Source organism: Rosa rugosa, chromosome 1, assembly GCF_958449725.1.
Source record: "Rosa rugosa chromosome 1, drRosRugo1.1, whole genome shotgun sequence".
Taxonomy (NCBI): Eukaryota; Viridiplantae; Streptophyta; class Magnoliopsida; order Rosales; family Rosaceae; genus Rosa; species Rosa rugosa.
The window spans coordinates 10,754,736-10,774,407 of record NC_084820.1 but is presented as its reverse complement, the minus strand read 5'-3'; the positions used below and the strand labels follow the sequence as shown (position 1 = coordinate 10,774,407).

The window sequence follows — 19,672 nt, the reverse complement described above, 5'->3', positions numbered from 1 at the left end:
TTATGTAAATACCCTAAATATCTCCATGCATTATCAATATAGATTTCAAAAATCTAATACATAATAGGTTATCCAATGACAAAGATAAACCGCATAATTACATATAATTAGTGATAACGGAGATGTGAATATATAACATTCACAAATTAAGTCATACTACTTTTTAAAACTCATATTAATCAAGTCACAAATTAAGAATTTCAACAAAGCAAAGTTGCCTATTCAAAATTTCGCGAGTCATGAGAAGAGAAATTGGACGGAAAAAAAGGGGGTTTCTGTAGGAAGCTACAGACAGTGACATCAGCTACTGGGGACAAGCATGAACCCATGCGCAATCGAGCGGTCCACCCTCCTTGCTTTTATATTCTCACCATCTCCAGCTCTTAACAGAATTTTCTTAGCTCTCCTCCATTTCTCTATTCGATCAGTTTCTTCGTCTTTTCTCTTTTTTTGTTTGATTATTAGAAACATAAATCAACTTCTTCGTGTTTGAATAGACTCCTACCTACATCAAATTGTTTGTCCTCTTCTCCTTCATTGCTTCTGTCCTTAACGCGTAATTACACCAACAGTTCAGGTAAGTTTAATTAATTATTCTATTAATTCGTTTGTGGTTGGTTGCATGGAAAATTCTTGTAGAAAACGTAGCGTCTCATTAGTATTAGGAATCATTTAGTATGTGTTTGATGGTCTTCTCTGTTTGTTCTTGGTAAAAGACCATTAATGGTCAATATTGATCCATCAGCTCAAGTTTTTCCAAATGCAAAAGCTTTATATTATGTCTAAAAATTTACTATAAGAGATTGATCAATCCCCAGCAGCTATGCATAGCACGACCTCAGTAGGGCTAGCTCCTGCGGTTCTTCTTCTTCCTTTCAATAACTGTTGTGCTATTTCCAACAGTACTATATACAGTAGGCCTCTGGATACTTATTCATCTTTAGAGTCGTTTCATCGGACTTGGTTGATCGCCCTCAAGCTTGGTCTCCGTCCGGATCACGAAAGAAGGATGGTATAATAGTTTTCTTTTCTCCCTTTCCAGAATATGATTCTAACCTAGTTGAATTTTGACCGGAGTTTCTCCGACGAGATCCTCTCTCGTAAGATCAAGATTGCAGTCAGTTTGTTAATGATCGAGTGATCGATCACATTCTACCACTGATCTACTTGGGCCAACACATGACTTTGCCTACGTATTTCCACTTGTGCAAAAACATTATGATACAGGCTTCAACTAGCTATAGCTGCTTAATTTGCTTAATTTTGGGAACAGAATTAGGATGAAGTAATCGAGATTAAGCAAGCACAAGGAGTTCAAATGCAGATAAGATACATAGGATAAATCAAGAGCATAGGTAGCCATAGCTTTTACCATCTTCTTTTTTCTGAGTCAACAATTTGTGATGATTCTATATCAAAGCAAAAGGAGTCAGATATGTGCTATGGAAATTCTCGACAAACAGACAAGAGTCAGAACCCCGTTTCTGCAATACGTGAGACACTCAGAGTCTCAGACTCACACTCAGTGTTTTTTTGCTCTCTCTTTTAACCTCTCTTTTCGTATCGTCCTCCCCTTTTCTCTTAGAATCAGGCTTCGATACAATAGAACGGTACTGTCCCTCCTTCTTTTTGCTTCCAAAACCCTTTTCTCTTTCGAGAAACGCGTGCTTATTTGTGATAACGTCATCCACTCACCTTAGCTATCTCTCCATTTCGATCAAACCCTTCTAATCTTCCTTTTAATTTTTAAATTTGGTTTTAGTTTATAGTTTTAGGGTCTAGTTGTTAAATGTTAATCGAGTAATATATAGTATTAGTGTATTACTAAACTAGAAACCCCGTTCTGGATGCATCATTTCCACCATTCACCAACACAAGACAGCATCATTAGCAGAAACACCTCTACTTGTCCCCGTTTCATCTTGGTTTTTATCAAATACCAAACTCTCATGATTCAGTTTTTTCTATTAATCGATTTTCACCCACCAGGAAAAGAGTAAATTATAGTCTCTGATCAGATAATTTATTAAACTTTCTGTATAATTGTATATATAACACGCGCTTATTTGTTAACAAACCAAAACTGGTGGGGGTTGCTCACCACCCAATGAGCTGATGATTATCTCTGATAACACTTGTTACCTTTTTAGTGCATAGAGTCTTCATTGTTTATTATTATTACTATTATTGCTTTTTGCATTTTCTTATGTTTCTTTTCTAGCTTAGCTTTTAGCAATTTATGTTAAAAGTACTGGCAAGCCTCTACTAACTTTCTTTCCCAGTTTCCATTTTCTCTGCTATGCCAACTAGCTCTATTTATAAGCTGATTTTAGCTAAAATTTAAAGAATGATGAAGCTCTAGCTGCTGGTATTTATGGTAGTGGTGAATTTGATGCAGCTGTGCTAGTACCAACTTCTAAGCTATCATGGAGTCAATCGAGTCCACCGTTCCGCCAGGTTTTCGATTTCATCCGACTGATGAAGAACTCGTTGGTTACTACCTTAGAAAGAAAGTTGCGTCGCAAAAGATCGATCTCGATGTCATCAGAGACATTGATCTCTACCGAATAGAACCATGGGATCTGCAAGGTACTTTCATTATAATTTAGGGTTTTCATTTCATAAACATTGTGGATCAAGCTGATTAGGGTTTGTATTTATGTGGTATGTTATCTACAGATAGATGCCGGATCGGGTATGAGGAGCAGAATGAATGGTATTTCTTCAGCCACAAAGATAAGAAGTATCCGACGGGCACAAGGACCAACAGGGCTACCATGGCCGGGTTTTGGAAAGCGACGGGAAGGGACAAATCGGTGTACGATAAGTCCAAGCTGATAGGAATGAGGAAAACTCTTGTTTTCTACAAAGGGAGAGCTCCGAACGGACAGAAAACCGACTGGATCATGCACGAATACCGACTCGAATCCGACGAAAATGGACCACCACAGGCAAGTACTACTGAAAAGCATCATCTTTCACCTCTTTGATCTTTCACTCATTCACTCACTCATACAATTGCACACACTAATAAGATGTTTATTAAAGGTGGTGCGTTTAGACCAACTTAAGTACTCGTACTGGCTTTCATGGTCAACAAAGGAAGCAGATTCGAACAGCCTTTGTTGACCTAATCATATGTGCGTTGATTCAATCTCTTCTGTTAAAAAATGAAGTCGTAAACAGGAGTTTGGAATCTGTTGCATCGATCACCTCATGCGCCCACTACAAGATCGATATGACAGGAGCTAGCTTCTCTCTACTTCTTCATGCGACCTAGTACATAACCTTGTTCAGGAAACTAAAATACATAACTAGTTCATCCACTATACTTTTACTAACCTAGTGGAGTATAATCCACTAACGATCAACACATTTCTCCACACTTGTAAAAACTGATACGTTAAGTAGTTATGAGTAATTATTTAGTGTATTTGATGCGCCACTCACAAGAATGGTGTATCATTTCAGTCAAAATTGTGAATATAATTTTTTTTTAGTTACCACATGTACGTTTAATTTTAATATGTGATAACATATGAGAGAAACGATACACCACTAATACATTACATATACAAAGTAATTTCCAGTAGATCAATAGTTATTATATATTGTAACAAACTAAAACAAACAACAAATCATCTACATACTCGCACAAAAAAAAAAATTATATAATACTAAGAAAAGTTGTACACATGTATATACTTGAATGATTATAAGACACTGTTGATATACATAGAGTATGCTATGAATTCAATTTATATCAACGATTGATTGACGGTCGTCTAAATGTGTACTGCGGAAACTAACATTCAGAAAAGGTGATTTGTGGAAGTGAAGTTTTTCCTAAAGGGAAATAGGGAATGTAGATATATAGCATTACGCTTGATTTGCATGCGTAACTATCTAGTCGTAGACCACTAACATATGCACTCTAACTTTCTCCAACTCAAAGTCAAAAGTTGATGCATGCTTTCAAAAGCATGGATATACTAAGTTGCTTTCCTCATCAATTTCATTTGATGGTGTGTGTAGCTTTCTCCTCATTAAGTTTGTCAAAAGCGAAACTTCATTTCCTCTCTTTGCATGGTCACCGCCTTTAGATTGACATCTACTTACTACTCCTCTTTACCGAACAGGAAGAAAACTCCAAAAGCTAAAAGAGAAACTATTCACTTTTCCCCTAAAGAACCATTGACCCTCTCAACCTCATTTCCACAACATAATCATTAGCACCAAAATAGAAACACTTTTATTGACAAATAAAAACATTTGGTTTAAGTGTTTACAGGAAGAAGGATGGGTGGTATGCCGAGCATTCAAGAAGAGAACCAGTAGCCAAAACAAAAGCATGGAAGGGTGGGACTCAAGCTACTTCTACGACGAACTTCACGGTGTCAGCTCCATCGTGGATCCAGCCGATTTCATCTCGAGGCATCCCCAAAGGGCGGCGCAAAGCTTCTTAGCTGCCCAGAGTTTCTTGTGTAAGCAGGAGATCACAGCTGAAGCTGACAATTTGAATAGTACCTTCATGCCATCTGATCATTTTGTCCAGCTCCCTCAGCTAGAGAGCCCATCTCTTCCCTTAATAAAGAGGCCGAACTCATCAATGTCTCTGATATCTTCGTCGGAGAATAATGTCGAAGATGACGTGGAGTTGATTAATAATAGAGGGTGCAGCAGTAACAATATTAATGCCAATAAAGCAGCTGCAGTGACTGACTGGAGGGACCTGGACAAGTTTGTAGCTTCTCAGTTGAGTCAAGAAGATAAGTATAATGAATTAGGTGATCATGGACAGTACTCAAGCTTTGGTGTTCATGATCATGATGATTCAGATATGGCGGCATTGTTGTTGTTGCAGAGGGATGACGGGAACAAGTTGAATGGATTTTTAAGTTCGAGCTCGGATTGTGATCTGGGAATATGCATATTTGAAAAATGAAATAAGAGTGGGAGATGGGAGGTAATTAATTATTATCTACAATTCTACATAATCGGTAGGCATTATATATAAATGCTATATATATGAGAGTTGATTAAATACCGGTCCAAAGACATATTTTGTAAAAATATGATTATGAGTGTATACCTGTCCATCTCTACCTCCCACTTTGAAGGGCTAACTTACACAAATTTTCATATATATTTGCTTGTAAGTATTAGCTGGAAAGGATTTAGTGTTAACAGGATATCCCAGATTCGGAAATGCATGTAAAGCCTTACCAGATGCTTAATTACATTATAATGCCATAAACTTTTAACTCCTCCATCCAATTGATTAATTTTAGATTGAATACCATCTACACAAAAGTTTAGTTCACCAAATATTCAAAATGCTACGCTTAATCTTTGTTTAACTTTGTTGATATTAACATTGCGTTTATATCTTAAATACTTCATCTTAGACTTCGATTTAATTAATTTTTATAAAATAAACCCTAAATACAAAACTTTACTCAAAAACGCAAATTAAACCAAAAAACGCTGATTAATTTCTAAAAATCATAAAGTGTAGACATAATTACAAACATAAACAATATACTACCACAAAAAAAAAAAAAAAAAACAAAGTTAGTAGAAGAACCTGTTTCAATAATGTACTTTCCGTATACTGTTTTAGCCCTTCAATATGTTCACAATGTAGGTAGTCGATCAGGTAGAGGTTCTTTCAAACCCTAGTTTTCATTTCAAACCAAACATGCTTGCATTGCTCTGAAATGTTGAAGTTTAATGTTTCCACACCAAGATTCAAAAGAAAGAAGCACTTCTAAGTTCCTAGAGAACTAATCAAGCTACCATAATATACAAGTGAACTCAATGAGCAAACAGTGTATTGAGGCGAGTTTAGATGGTGGCCGGCTGGTTAAGCCATAGCGGCAACTGGATGATCATATATGCAGGTGTGGGGGTTTGGTGGGCCCGAGGGTTGTGTTTACTTGTCTAGCATGCGCTGTGCACCATGGTACTGTTGGGCATGCTTTGTCCTCATTTGACATTTTGGCCTTATATATTAAAGTGTTCTTAGCTTCACATGCATGCAAATCCCTAGCTTCCTATATAGACACATGTATATATATGTAATATATAGATGCCACGCACTAACCAATTCTGGGTTTCATATTGAGGTATGTGAGCTTCAAGCTAATTTCGATTAAAGTTATAGAACATTCAGATTAACACTTTTTCATATATTGGACAACTTCCTAAGACACAAGCGTATGCTTTCTTAAGGTAATATGATATTTTTTTTCTCATGGATTTCTGATTGGATTGGTCGCCGATCGAACAGATAAAAAGTTAGTGGTGTGGCTTCAAAATAAGATGTGGACCATTTAGATTGTGTAGATTTTGTGACTTGTTGATTAATGGCGGAGCTAGTATATATATTGTATTTGGTAGGAGGGCCAATAATTAGAGCTTTGTATGTTGGAGGAGATATCTGCAAATTAGCAATAACTACGTATTACTTTTACGGTGCGTTTGGATGAGAAAATTATGAAATCCATAGGAATTTATAAATTATGGAATCTTTAACTCCATCAATTTAAAATTTCATTAATTGCAATTTATGTTGTTTGGTTGTATCTATTTAAGATTTGAAATGTGTAATAAATTAAGAAAGTTTAAAACAAATAAAAAAATAAAATATAAAAAAGCCTTGTTTTGGAAATGAAAATTGAATACTGCAAATGAATTCGTAAATGACACCTATTTTGGTGGAAATTGAAGTGGGAAATTTAAATAATGAATTATATTCCTTCATTTTTTTCACAGAGAAATTTAAAATTTCCAATATGATAATGCCAAACGAGGGAATTAACTTGTAGGAATTATGAAATCCTCACTTTCAATTAAATTCCATCATTTTTTCCCTCATCCAAACACACTAAGAAATGGTTAGAGAATAAACGGTGGCTCGATCCAGGCTAACCGCCAATGCCTGATGCCTTGCTCTTATTCACGTTTAAGCCTATGCGTACGCCCACGCCCACACTAGTTCATGTCTAGGTCTATGCTCACGGAAGTGTTAACGGATAAAAAGGCAAGTGAAGCTAATAGTGAGAAAGACAAATGAGGTTAATGACGGACAAGATAAGAAACCTAATGGGACAGTGGTTATGTCCACGCTCATGCAAACGAGATTAACGGTACCTTCTCAAGCGAAACTAAACACAACGAAAAATGTCATATGTTTTTCCATCCATGTGGGAATCGCTCCTGAAGCTTTTTATCAAAAAAGAAAAAGATTGTCTAAAACCGTGATTCTAATTTCTACCTAAAATTGTGGACTATAACACATGGTTTTTTTTATCCAAAATCACATATTCTTATTTTCTCACTAAAATCTTTCCACTCTTAATCATGTTTTTTTTTTTTTTGAAGAGACGTAACTCTTAATCATGCTTTTTAAGCAATTCTAGAACTAACAAAACTCAAAAGTCTTGACCATATATATATATATATATATCAGATCCTATCAAGAGTGGAGTTCCGCTTTGAAATTACGGAGTGAACTTCGAATTTTGGGTCGCTTTTAGGTCGCATATCCACATCTCGGCCGTTCAGTTTTTAGGTACTAGTGTATAGATCATCTCTCCAAATTTTCAGCCAAATTGATGACCGTTAAGGCATTGATAACTGCCTTAAAGCTAGTACGGTTCAGGTTGGACAGATTCAGATCGTCGATTGGTTTAAGCGAGTTAGATACCTTAACGATCATCAATTTGGCTGAAAATTTGCAGAGATGATCTATACACTAGTATCTAAAAATGAACTATCAAGATGTGGATATGCGACCTAAAAGCGACTAAAAACTCGAAGTTCACTCCGTAATTTCAAAGCGGAACTCCGCTCTGGATAAAATCTATATATATATATATATTTTAAATTTTCCAAATTCAAAAAACTGAGAAATTCATAAAAAAAAAATTAAAAAAAATTAAAAAAAAAAATTGCGGTCCTACTTAAAAGTAACCTGCCTGAATACTATTCGTATTTTATTTTGTTAAGGATCATTATAAGTTTACTTGAGTAACTGCTCGATCTGCTCTTGGCCAGTGGCTCAAAGTTTTATGAAAAAATTGTTATCTGTGTCACAGGATTCAGATTCACTAATTGTGTTCATTGGCATAGGCCACATTAATTTCTTGTTTCTTTCTTTTGGGGGGTTAACGGACCTACAAATAAAACTTGACCACAGTATGATGCATAATTAGTAGGCCCTAATTATAATGAAGGGCTTTCTTAGCTTGTAAATGTACGTGTTTGACTTTTAACTAATTAATCATCAATCAATAGGAGAACTTTGCAAAGCATGATCCACATGTAGTAGCTTTACAGGAATCAATATATATATATATATATATATATATATATATATATATATATATATATATATAATGCCACCTTGTTTCATTTCAGATAGAACAGGCTAGCGTTGTATTTATTTCGGATCAAAAATCCACCTTAGCCATAAAACAGCTTTCCACAACATTAAACTGTAGTGCATATGAATGCCGACCAATAGGAACATAACAAGTCTTTGCATCTACATGTATATTAATTATTACATTATCTCACATTAGGAATGATTACACCAGCAGCAAGTTATTCATATGATGAAAATTCTCATGGTGTAGTGGCTCAGCTGTCTGAGCACCAGAACAACCATGTGATTTGTGTCTATCTTAAAACCATTTCTAGAATAGTTCATTTATGTGGACTAATTTGGAACTACATATATAAGGTAGGGAAGAATATGGTAGGCGTTAAGATTATTCTTTGTGTATGTGTTTAGATAGAGATCGAGTTAAGTAAACATGTATATTGAACTTGTTTTTAGGTATATATAAACAGGGATCATAAGTTAGAACATCTACCTAAAAAAATTAAGGACGCCTACCCAAATCCCGGATTCTGATCCTTAAAGGAGAAGGGGCAAGTCACCACTCCGGAAGAGCTCGATCACATTCTTCAAATAACGACGTACGTGTATTAATATAGACCTTCATATCCGAACAATCTAATTTTAGATGAATATATGCTCGAGTTCAACCAAAAATAACCAATTATCCATTTATCCTAGACTTTATGGTATTTCCTCTATCAGTTACGCCATTGTAAAGTATGAGTAATTGTCATTTGTTTGAATTGAAGCTTGTATCCTGGAATCGGAGTAGTAGATCATTTATCTCCATACTCGATATCATAGTTGTAACAAAAGGCGAAAGCGCTTGAGGTGGTGTTTTTTCAACTAACAATACTAGCCAGATGGGTGCGAAGTCTTTGATAAAATGCCTCGATGGTATTTCATTACCGAATCTAAGAGAATACATGTTGAGATACTGCTCACTGTCAACTTCATAAACATTCTCTCCACATTGTCCATAAAGACTATTGAGTTCTTGAATCTTAATTATCACTACATCTCGCCATGAGTTGGTGGCTAATCATATGTATAAATCCAGTTGAAAGATATTAGCTCCACCATGTTTTATCGAGGCACGTTACAGATTAGGTTTCCACTTCTCCATGTTAGTGTTTAGTACAGCAAAAGTTAAATAGTTTTCTTTTGCCGACCCCGCCGCAGAAACGTCATACTCAGAACTCAGAAGCAGCCCATGACTTCATGAGCACTTGGTTTGGATCTTTCACGTTTCATCAAATGAGTGTAATTAGTACAGTGAAAAACCATGTTAGTTCTATAATCACCAAACCAGGCCAATACACCAAAAGCTAAAAAGGATATTATTATAGACATGTTAATATGCTATATAACTACGTCTCTTGGTCAGGTTGGTCGGGTTGGGTAGGTTATGGGCCAACCCAGAGCTTCCACACCACAAGCTCAGAAAGTGAGTGCTCGATCATCTTATGCTAGCTTTTGAAACTGAACAGACAGAGCGAGATAGAGGATCAAGAAGAATATATAGCAATTACTACGCTGGTTGACCAAACCAAGTTTCCATTTGGAACTACAATGATAGCTAATACCATAATGGCCCCAAGAAATGCAAACCGGCCCTTCTGTATGGAACAATCAAGTATGACCGGCCAATTCAGAAAAAAAAAAAAAAAAAGACCCAAGTTGAGTGACACCAATTGATCATGTCCAATGGGAATTCAGCGTTTCAATGGGAAAGGGACACTGGGCTTATTTTATCTTGTGTATTCTTATTAGTCAAACGGCGCCGGAGAGAAATAGTAACCTCACTCTCAAGAGTCATGATGTTGCATTTATACACCGATGTTCTTGACACAACTTGCTAAGTGATACCAACACTAAATTTGATCCCATTATGAAGAAAACGCTAATAGTTACTTACCAATAGAGATCTCATTTCATATGTAATTTAATTATGAGAAGTTTGAAACTTTTCATTTTATGTAAGAGACTTTTGTTAATTTGTTTGTCATAAGATCGATTGGTTTTGAATATATAACTCAGATGGACTTAAGACGCAAACAATTTATGTCATTTAGACCCAAATTGATAATGCTCGGGCCTTTGACACGGATCCATAACGGACTGGAGGCTAGGAGTAGTTGAGACAAAGCTCGACCAACTATTCCAGATACACCAACTAGTGGCTAAACTTGGCGGGCCGGCCAAACATGATGATATGATCAACATGAAGAGGCTCACGGTTTCCAACTGCTTGCGTACCGAGCGGAACTAGCCTGGTAATCCCTAATTTTTTTCAGTACTGTTGAAGATGAACACCCTTCTATCTTCCAGCAGAGAATGTGCTACCAGAGCCTAAATAATATGGCGTAGACATGGCAGTCTGGACTCTGGACACTAAAACTAGCTAGAAATCCTGATTAAGCTAACCGAGTAAAATATCACAGATTCTATGAATATATTCCAGTTTAGATTGATTTTTGCTAAATGGGACTCTCTTTCTGCATCATATGTAATGGAACCATTCTTGGAAAAAGGAGATTCCTATTGTTTGCCACTCCTGCTCTACTTTATTTTGGGTACATCATGAATGCCCTTCTTGCTTATCCATTCTATCCTGCAAAAGATCTACCAGATTTGGAGTACAAGTACTTGGCTCACATCAATTTACAAGCCTTTGATCATGGCGCAGTTTGAAATTGCAGCTATCAAACAAGCAAGTTCTTTAGACTAAAATCATGTGAATTCTTTAGGCTATTGATATTCAGCAAATAAGGTAAAAAGACTACACAAAATGCACAATTAGTAAAAGTCAGTTTCATTCCATCATAAACCCAAAAGCTAGCAAATTACAGAGACCCAGTACCACTCATAAGCTAAACATTTCACATTCCCAAAAGAGAAACAGAGCAACAGTCCTAAACACCAAAACACATAAACCTTCTTCAACTTATTAGCACTAGACTTATATACAACTTTTCACATGCTTTCAAGCAGCAGCCTTCTTGGGTTTCTTAGCAGCAGGGCTCTTGATCGACTTGGGCTGCTTCGGCTTTGCAGCGCTCGATTTCTTATTCTTCTTAGCCGGCTTCTTCTTCGTCACCTTTGGAGCAGCAGACGCCTTAGTCTTAGTATTCTTCTTCTCCTCCTCCTTGGGCTTCGAAGCTCGAGTTGTTCTTTTGCTTGCGCTCTTGTCCTCCTTCCCCGCCTCAGACAACTTGTAAGAGGCCCTGACCTTGACCAGTTTCCCTCTCGCCTCCGAGTTCTTCAATTGCAGAGCCAGAGTCTTCTTGAAATTGGCCGGAAGCACCGCCTCGTGCTTCTCCTCCATGTACTTGGCTATGGCGTAAGGACTCGACCCGCTCTTCTCGTTCAGAGCCAACAGTGCCTCTGTGATCATCTGCACAAAATTTACAATCACATCAGTAACAAAAACACATATCCGCCATCAAACCATAGCAATAGCAAAAATTAAATTCAACTAACCTGAAAATAGGGAGGATGAGCAGCGGTTTTGGGCTGTTTGGGCTTCTTCTCCTTCAGATCCCTGAGCTTTTTCTCCCTCACCGGCTTCTCCTCCGTCGCCGGCGGGGCCTCCACGGTCGGAGCTTCGACTTCTTCGGTGGCAGACATCGCTAATCAGAGCAGCAACAACAACGGTTTTTCTGAGACTCGAAAATGAACGCTAAACTCGTCTAAGTCTAACGCCATAAGAAAATGTCCCTCTCTGTATTTATATGGAGGGAGCGATCCGCGGCAAAGCAACGGAGGCATCTGATTGGATGGCTAAGGGATCGCCAGTTTGTGCAGTGGAAGGATTGGGAGCGTACACGTGGACAGAAAGTTCTGGGGCTTTGGTTTTGTTTAGTGGGAAGAGTAAGAGTGTGTTTTCTTGTGAATTTTTCAGGCTGATTTTCTGTGGGTTTAATTTGTGTTTCGAAGTGAATTTTTTTTGGGGTATGAAGAAGAAAAAGAGGGTGTTCTAATGTGGCTCGAAGGAGCAAAAATGGTTGGCATTTGAGGGTGAAATTAAGGTAGGAAATAGTAACAGTTTCTCTACAAGGAAACTAACATGGTTGGGTTTCTTCTAGTACTTTCGGGACCACTCTGTTGGATATCTCCTATTCATTCTTATCTAGTTCTGGGATACTTAAGTGTGTCGTGCGCCTCCAGTTGTTAAAATGATACAAACAAATGTTCTGTATCCATGGATTTTCCATTTAAGAACTAACGAAAATGCAGAAAAGTGAAAGTTCCTCTACTTGTTTTCAGTGAATAACATGCTGGCTAATTGTAAAACAGATTGTCAGATTCTACAACATAGACAACACTCATCAAAGAATACACAGCACCCACTCCCTAATTAGCAATCTACAATCGTTTTTCTCTATTTTTTTGTTAAATTTTTACAAAAAGAATATATTTAAGATACTTAAAAATGAAATATAGAGTGGATTGTAAAATGGAAACCGTGAATTTTACTGCCCTTTATTTATTATCACCGAGGTTCTTGCACGACAATTTTTTCCTCGTAGTGAAAAGCTCAAGTTCAACCAAAGAAATAAAACCACATGATCCCTGAAGCTCATCAACCAGCAATATCAGATCCCATTCGACCAATAGAAGTACATACTATTCAACTGTTATGCTAAACTAAATTAATTAATGACTAAACATACTTTATAATACATATAGATCTTATTCAACATACAAATAATGCAGACAGGAATGGAATAGAGAAAAGATAAGGCACAACTCTCTGCAGCCAAGAGCAGAGCAAGTCTACCTGGAAAAACATCAGCTGACTTCCAAGTTTCCTGCACACAAACTTTCAGGACTACCACAAATTTATATTCCAAATCAACAAGGCCTGCGTGATTATGCTCAAAATTTAGCCAAGGCAATCCACCACAAAGTGTCAATGTTAACGCAAGCTATGTAAATCATACAATTGCGCTGTTTTGTTTGACCAAAAAAAATTTCTTTAAAAAAAAAAAGTTAAATACTGTTTCTCAACGACTGCTACCTTAAAAGGATCAAAATCAGAAGATGCATCTATACACATTAGCTGCAGCTACGCAAAGTTCACGGCAAGATATGGAAGTCATATATGACTGAGAAAAAGATTCCTTAGTTATGTACTCTCAACGACTGCTACCAAAAGGATCAAACTATCAATAATAGGCATGCGACTATCCTATGGCCATTCACTCACTTGAGCAATAACAGATTAGGTGGGATGGATAATAAAAAGTCTAATTTGCAAACCACAAGTATCCCCAAGGCCATCAATCACAATGGTCAGAAAATCATAAAAAGCATTCAAATTCTTAAAACTACGGGAAGAAATCAAGAATATAACACAGACATGTAGCTTGACTAGAACATCAGGCTTCTGTCCCTAAAATTTCACAAAAGTAAACGGCCAGCACTTGCCAAACCTATCATATCATCAGAAAGTCAAAACGCCCTACTGAAATCGATCTAAAAAATGATTACGAAGTTACGAACCCAAATCAAAGACATTGGTCTTCAATTATGAACACCATCCAGCATGTTTAGGATCTATCTATCCTAATTTTCAAAATAAAACATACAAGGAAAACATTGTCCAAAAGAGATGCTTAGAACTAGAGATCTGTGAGTAGTGAAACCCCAACACACATGTTTTGTACCTTACTATTCCCAGTTTTCCATCAATAGCTCAAGGAGAATCACAAGTACTTCTACTTGACCTTAAAAACCACTCACCCATAGTTTTCACCTGAAAACAATTAAATCAGATCTCAACCACATAAACTGGTGCCACAAGAAAATACCTCCGGAATCTCCCACAATGATAAACTACATATGAAATTGAAAGTAATAGGAAACCACATGACCTGATCCATCAGTTATGCTCATCGAAAATAAGCCTTGACCAAAATTCTTTTAAACGATTCTATTCCAACTGGTGGCTGCTCCCTTCCGCCAGAAAAAATGGTCATAAATTCTAGTAGACCTCTGGCATAACATTTCCATGCAACCATGGAAAACCTTTAACCTAGAAAAGTCATGTCAGATGATAACCTACTCTAATTAATATTAGAAAGAAACAAAAAAGTCTCAGAGAATGTCATGATCCATTATCTCCTTTGTGTCCAGGTAACATAACTCCATGATGCACTAAAATTTTGTGTCTCCAATCAAACCTTCAGGTTAATCTCCATGTTTCAATCTGCATGCTTAATCTTAACTCTTGTATCTCCATGAAAAGTTAACATCCTAAATCACAAAGCTTTTACTTCCAATAACCAAACTTCATTCCTTTAAACCACAAAATTAACCATGATCATACAAGCATCTTAACTTCAGAAGAACAGTCATAACAAAGTTCGTCAAGCTGTCCAGGCCTAGGCTAAAGGGGTAAATCTCTCTCAACCTCCATCATACAAATAATTACTAGTTTCTAAATAAAGGCCCTTAGACACTACCTAAGGTCCTAAACTACAAACATCAAAACTTGGGAAATCCCTACCCAAATTTTCTCAAAAAACAACTATTAGGTAAAGAAGATGGATAATATGAGGAAAAGCAGGATAAAGGCAAGAGAGAAAAAATAAATATGCAACTAATTTCTAACAGGCACAGCAAGCCACTTGTCCGTCCTTGAACACTGCATCCTAAAGATTCATGTCCACCTGATCACAATTAAATAGGACAATCAGATCATTCATGTATGTAATTCACAATGACAAGTTATAACTTAAAATTGCAAACCATTTGTATTACCGAATAGTTCTAGGGTCTAATAGTAGCGACCCCCACCATATGATTGATTGCGCCCATAATAAGATGATTGTGGACCATAATGAGACTGCAAAATGAGATTAAATAATAAATCATCATCATGATAACATACGATGAAAATCAGCAACACATAGGCATTAACTGCTTACTTCAGGACCATAATATTCATGAGGGTAGAGACTGCTACCAGCTCCATTAGTATCTAAAAGATGAAGCCACTTAAGTGAGTAACTAGCAAAAACAGTAACCAGGGCAAGCCCGGGAAGTTAATGAGCGAAATATCCATACCACTATAATGGTTTCCGTGAAATGAAGCTGTTGGATCATTATAATTCAATCGTGGCCGATGTCTGCTAGGCTCCAAGTAATCAGGATCATAGTCCTAAAAATAACACAGTTTCATATGACATGGAGTATCATAAAAGGGAATAGAGAAGAACAAAAAAAAATAAAAACTAAAGAAAAGCTTACTCTCATATGAAATGGGCGCTTCATGCCTTGTGTTCTATCACGTTCATCATAAAAAGAAGGTTCATCAAAGTGACCACCTATGTGTGACCCATCAAAGTGACCACCAATGTGTGGCCCATCAAAGTGACCACCACTGTGTGGCCCATCAAAGTGACCACCCATGTGTGGCCCATCAAAGTGACCCCCCATGTGTGGCCCATCAAAGTGACCCCTCATATGTGGCCCATCAAAGTGTCCTTCTGGAGAATAAGGATGCCTCCTAAAAGGAGCAGGCATACCTCGCCCTCTATCAGGGGCACCATGCGAAGATCTATCAACATAAGGTCTTGGTGATGGGGAAGCAACTCCAGAACCTCCACCAGATGAAAATTGACCACCTCTAAAAAAGCCCCTTCTGCCCCCTGAATGTTACAGTACAGAATGAGTACGAAATATGCGATTGGTGAGCTGAAAACTACAAAACACAATCATAAGCACTATAATAACCTCGTCCACGAAACTCAGCATATGGATAATCATAGTTATGCTGATTGAAACCCATCCTCGCAGTTTGGCCACGTCCACCATCATAAAAATGTCTGTCATGTTGGAAATTTGCACGATTGAAAGTGTGTCCACTGCGACCAAAATCCCTACCTACAACCAACAGAGTTAAAGAAAGAAAATGATGAGAAAATCAAACTAACTTGAAAAAAAAAATTATAAAAAATAATAATTAAAAAACATTATTATAGGAAAATAATAACGAAAAAGAACTCTACCAAATCTTGAAACACCGCTGCCACCACGGCCAATTCGAAATCCACCACGTATTCCACCCTTTACAGCCTGAGTTTTAGGCAAAGGATTTGAAAGTCTTGCTTTCACTTTTATCTGAAATTAAGGCAACCAACGTAAGTGTTTAAACCGTCAAGATAGACTTGAAAGTAAGTAAATCCAACTGCTATTATTTGTCATGAATGACATACAAACATCTGGTGAAAATTGACCATTCAGACAAGGAAATGAAAATTGATATAAGAATCGTAAATAATTAAGTCACTACCATGTAAACCTGGTAAAGGACATCCCCATCCTTTGACCAGTCCATTTATTTTTGCAATGTGCCAGATACCTCATTATTTGTTTTGAAAGAGATCGAAGAGGAAAGCAGAAGCATACCTTTAAATGCCCATCACTCAGTGGTGTATTGTTTATAACATTAACACATGCCACAGCAGACTCATGGCTAGAGAAATCAACAAATCCAAAATCTTTCCGCTTGGCTGTAGACATATTTCGGGCCAGAACAACACGTAATATTTCTCCATAGCATTTAAATTGCTCTCTAACCTGTTTCTCATCCCAATGAGGTGGAAGCCCGTCCACAAATATTGACTTCACTTGGGCCATGACCTCAGGGTCAGGCTCACATATAGGTTCAGCAAAGGCCACTTTGGCAGTCCTTTCAGGGTGGCCAAATATAACATCAGGCTGCTGAAGCCTCTTGTATGAAAGCATAGCATCACCATGACAAGAGAACTCAACAAATGCAAAACCTCGGCTCAACCCTTCACGTTGAATATCCGGGACAAGGTTTATGTTCTCAACACCTTCAACCTCATAATCCTTTAGTTTTTGTTTAATCTGTCATCCCACATTATGATACAGAAAGAGTGAAAAATCCTGTGAAGAATACTAACAACTTCGAAAGACATTTATACTGTCTGACTTTTTATTTGTTTAGGTTTACATCAACATACATATCTGTTTAGTGATTTGTCTATTCAGGTAAATAATAAATAAATAAATAAATAAATAATAAATGATTGGTCACTTACAGCTTCCTTTGTCCACGTATTGCAGATGTTACCTATGAACAACGTGGTATTGTCCTCACTGGGTGCTGTCCCACATCGTTTCCCTCGAATCTGAAAATTGGCATTTAGAAGGAAGCTTATAAAAAAATTTGAAACAGGAAAAGGGCGAAGTAAGATCCATACAGCAGGGTTTTTCATTTCAGACAAAGCACGCCTCACATGCTCCTTATCTTTGAACTCCACATATGCATAACCCTTATTCTTATTAGTTGAAGGATTCTTCTGTAACCTAACCTCAACTATCCCTCCAATCCTCTCAAAGACCCTTCTCACGTCTTCCTCCTCAACATCCGGATCAAGACCATCAAGAAATACCTCCCGCTCTTTCTTTATCTTGCGCTCCTTTGCGATGGCTGTCAACTGCTTGTGTTCATCCTCCAATGTCTCAGTTTCTTCTTCATGATCCTCTGCATCATCTCCCGGAAGTTCTTCCTCTCCATGTTCTCCAAGATCGATTTTCTCACCATACTCCATTTCCTCATCAACATCATACATCTCTTTTGGAAGATCAGTATCTTCTCCTTGTAACCTCGCTTTGTCATTTTGTACCTTGTTAGCAGGCTCAAAAGAGGTCTCCTCATTACTATCATTATCCTTAGACTCTTCCTTCTGTTCTGCTTTCACTTCCATTCTTTCTCTTACATCGCAGGGTAATCTATTTTCTGAAGACTTTGTAACCACCTCAATTACAGACTCTTCTATCTCAGTAGGATCCTCTTCAGCGCAGGGCGGCTCATTCTCTGAATTCCTTGCGACCTCCTCAACTACAGATTGTCTTATATCACAGGCCGGCTCATTTCCTGAAGACCTTGCAATCTCCTCTATTACAGATTCTTCTATCGCAACAGGATCTTCGTCACAGGGCAGTTCATTCTCTGAAGACTTTGCAACCTCCTCGGTTACAGATTCTTCTATCGCAACAGGACTTTCTTCGTCACAGGGTGGTTCATTCTCTGAAGACCTTGCAACCTCCCCAACTACAGATTCTTCTTTCTCAACAGGATCCTCCTCATCACACAGCGGCACACACTCTGAAGACTTTGCAACCTCCTCAATCACAGATTCTTCTACTTCAACAGGATCCCCTTCATCACAGCACGGCACATTCTCTGAAGACTTTGCAACCTCCTTAACTACAGATTCTTCCATCTCAATAGGATCCTCTTCATCTTCAGTAGGATCCAGTTCTACTCTGACAGCACCTTTTTCATCTGTTGCAGAAACTCCAACATTCTCAACGGCTGGTACTTCTGCCCCCACAGCTGTTTCTTCCAACCCTGCAGGTTTTCCATCAAACTCAGTCATGACCTCCTCCTCTGTGAACTCCACATCCTTGATATCTACCTTTTTCTTCTTATTCGATGCATTTCCTTTCGCCTTGGCAGACTGTGCCTGTGCTGAAACATACACCGATGCCGGTGTCTTTGCTCTCCCGGAAGTCCTTCTCCCTATTGGTGAAGTTCCCACGCCAACTTTAGTGCCTAGTGTCCCCTTAGCACCACCAGCCGAGTCCTCGGCTAGTAATTCAAACACAGGTCAATCACTAGACTAACACTACCATCAATAAACTCAAGCAGCTACTCAATTATTCATGTCCAAAACTATATTATGCTTAATTCTCCAGCTTATTCATCTATAAGCTACTGATTTTCATAGAGTAACAAACTTAATTTGCAACAAAAATAATGCTCCTAAATCAATTAACCTAATAATTTGAAGTTTGAAATGAAACAGGGAACGAGTCAATCAGTTTAATCCGTACCTGCGGATTGACGGCGCTTTGAAGCAGTAACGGCAGCGGTTTCAGTGTTCTTGACCTGCTTGGCTGCTCTGGCAGAAGTCCGCTTTGTCTCGACGGTTTTAGGAGTCTCTACTGACAGAGACGGCTGTGCTTTGGAGGCGGATTTTCTCGCCGGCGGCGTTTTCTTTGCGGTCGTCGACGGTTTAGGAACGCCGGCATTGCGAGTTTTCATGCTGGTGTGAAAATTCCTAAACTACCGAATGAGGTTAGGGTTTGATAAATTGAAGCTTCAAGTAGGTGACCGGAAATCTGATTGACTGTGAGTGGCGGACCACGGTGGAGTTTTGACGCAAATGGATAGTGCCCGTTTGGTAATATAGGTGGGAGTCAAACTTGGTGAACCGA

The 19,672-nt window shown here is 37.9% G+C and overlaps 3 protein-coding genes across 5 annotated transcripts; 1 reads left to right on the top strand and 2 right to left on the bottom strand.

Moving 5' to 3' along the window:
* Window positions 1-413: 413 nt before the first annotated feature.
* LOC133727200 (NAC domain-containing protein 37) lies at window positions 414-5,249 on the top strand. Of its 2 annotated transcripts, none has more exons than XM_062154814.1 (4): window positions 414-577; window positions 2,399-2,589; window positions 2,680-2,951; window positions 4,292-5,249. In XM_062154814.1, exons 2-4 carry the CDS (start codon window positions 2,427-2,429, stop codon window positions 4,943-4,945), a joined length of 1,089 nt encoding a protein of 362 aa, XP_062010798.1. In that variant the 5' UTR covers window positions 414-577; window positions 2,399-2,426; the 3' UTR covers window positions 4,946-5,249. The 2 variants fall into 2 exon arrangements, with proteins under 2 accessions (XP_062010798.1, XP_062010799.1); XM_062154815.1 differs by lacking the exon at window positions 414-577 and adding an exon at window positions 852-1,012.
* A 5,960-nt stretch (window positions 5,250-11,209) lies between these two features.
* LOC133716893 (histone H1) lies at window positions 11,210-12,121 on the bottom strand. The gene is made up of 2 exons (XM_062143538.1): window positions 11,894-12,121; window positions 11,210-11,807 (listed from the first exon to the last, which is right to left on the bottom strand). The coding sequence occupies exons 1-2, from the start codon at window positions 12,038-12,040 to the stop codon at window positions 11,397-11,399; spliced, it is 558 nt and encodes a 185-aa protein (XP_061999522.1). The 5' UTR covers window positions 12,041-12,121; the 3' UTR covers window positions 11,210-11,396.
* Window positions 12,122-13,399: 1,278 nt separating this feature from the next.
* On the bottom strand, window positions 13,400-19,654 carry LOC133716870 (uncharacterized). Of its 2 annotated transcripts, XR_009849358.1 has the most exons (12): window positions 19,289-19,654; window positions 17,650-19,043; window positions 17,488-17,577; window positions 16,829-17,293; window positions 16,429-16,540; window positions 16,154-16,303; window positions 15,668-16,068; window positions 15,485-15,578; window positions 15,346-15,398; window positions 15,179-15,263; window positions 14,290-15,087; window positions 13,400-14,171 (listed from the first exon to the last, which is right to left on the bottom strand). XR_009849358.1 is itself a non-coding variant. In XM_062143518.1 (11 exons), exons 1-10 carry the CDS (start codon window positions 19,497-19,499, stop codon window positions 15,195-15,197), a joined length of 3,039 nt encoding a protein of 1,012 aa, XP_061999502.1. In that variant the 5' UTR covers window positions 19,500-19,654; the 3' UTR covers window positions 13,400-15,087; window positions 15,179-15,194. The 2 variants fall into 2 exon arrangements, 1 of the variants encoding a protein (XP_061999502.1); XM_062143518.1 differs by having other exon boundaries at window positions 13,400-15,087.
* Window positions 19,655-19,672: the final 18 nt, after the last annotated feature.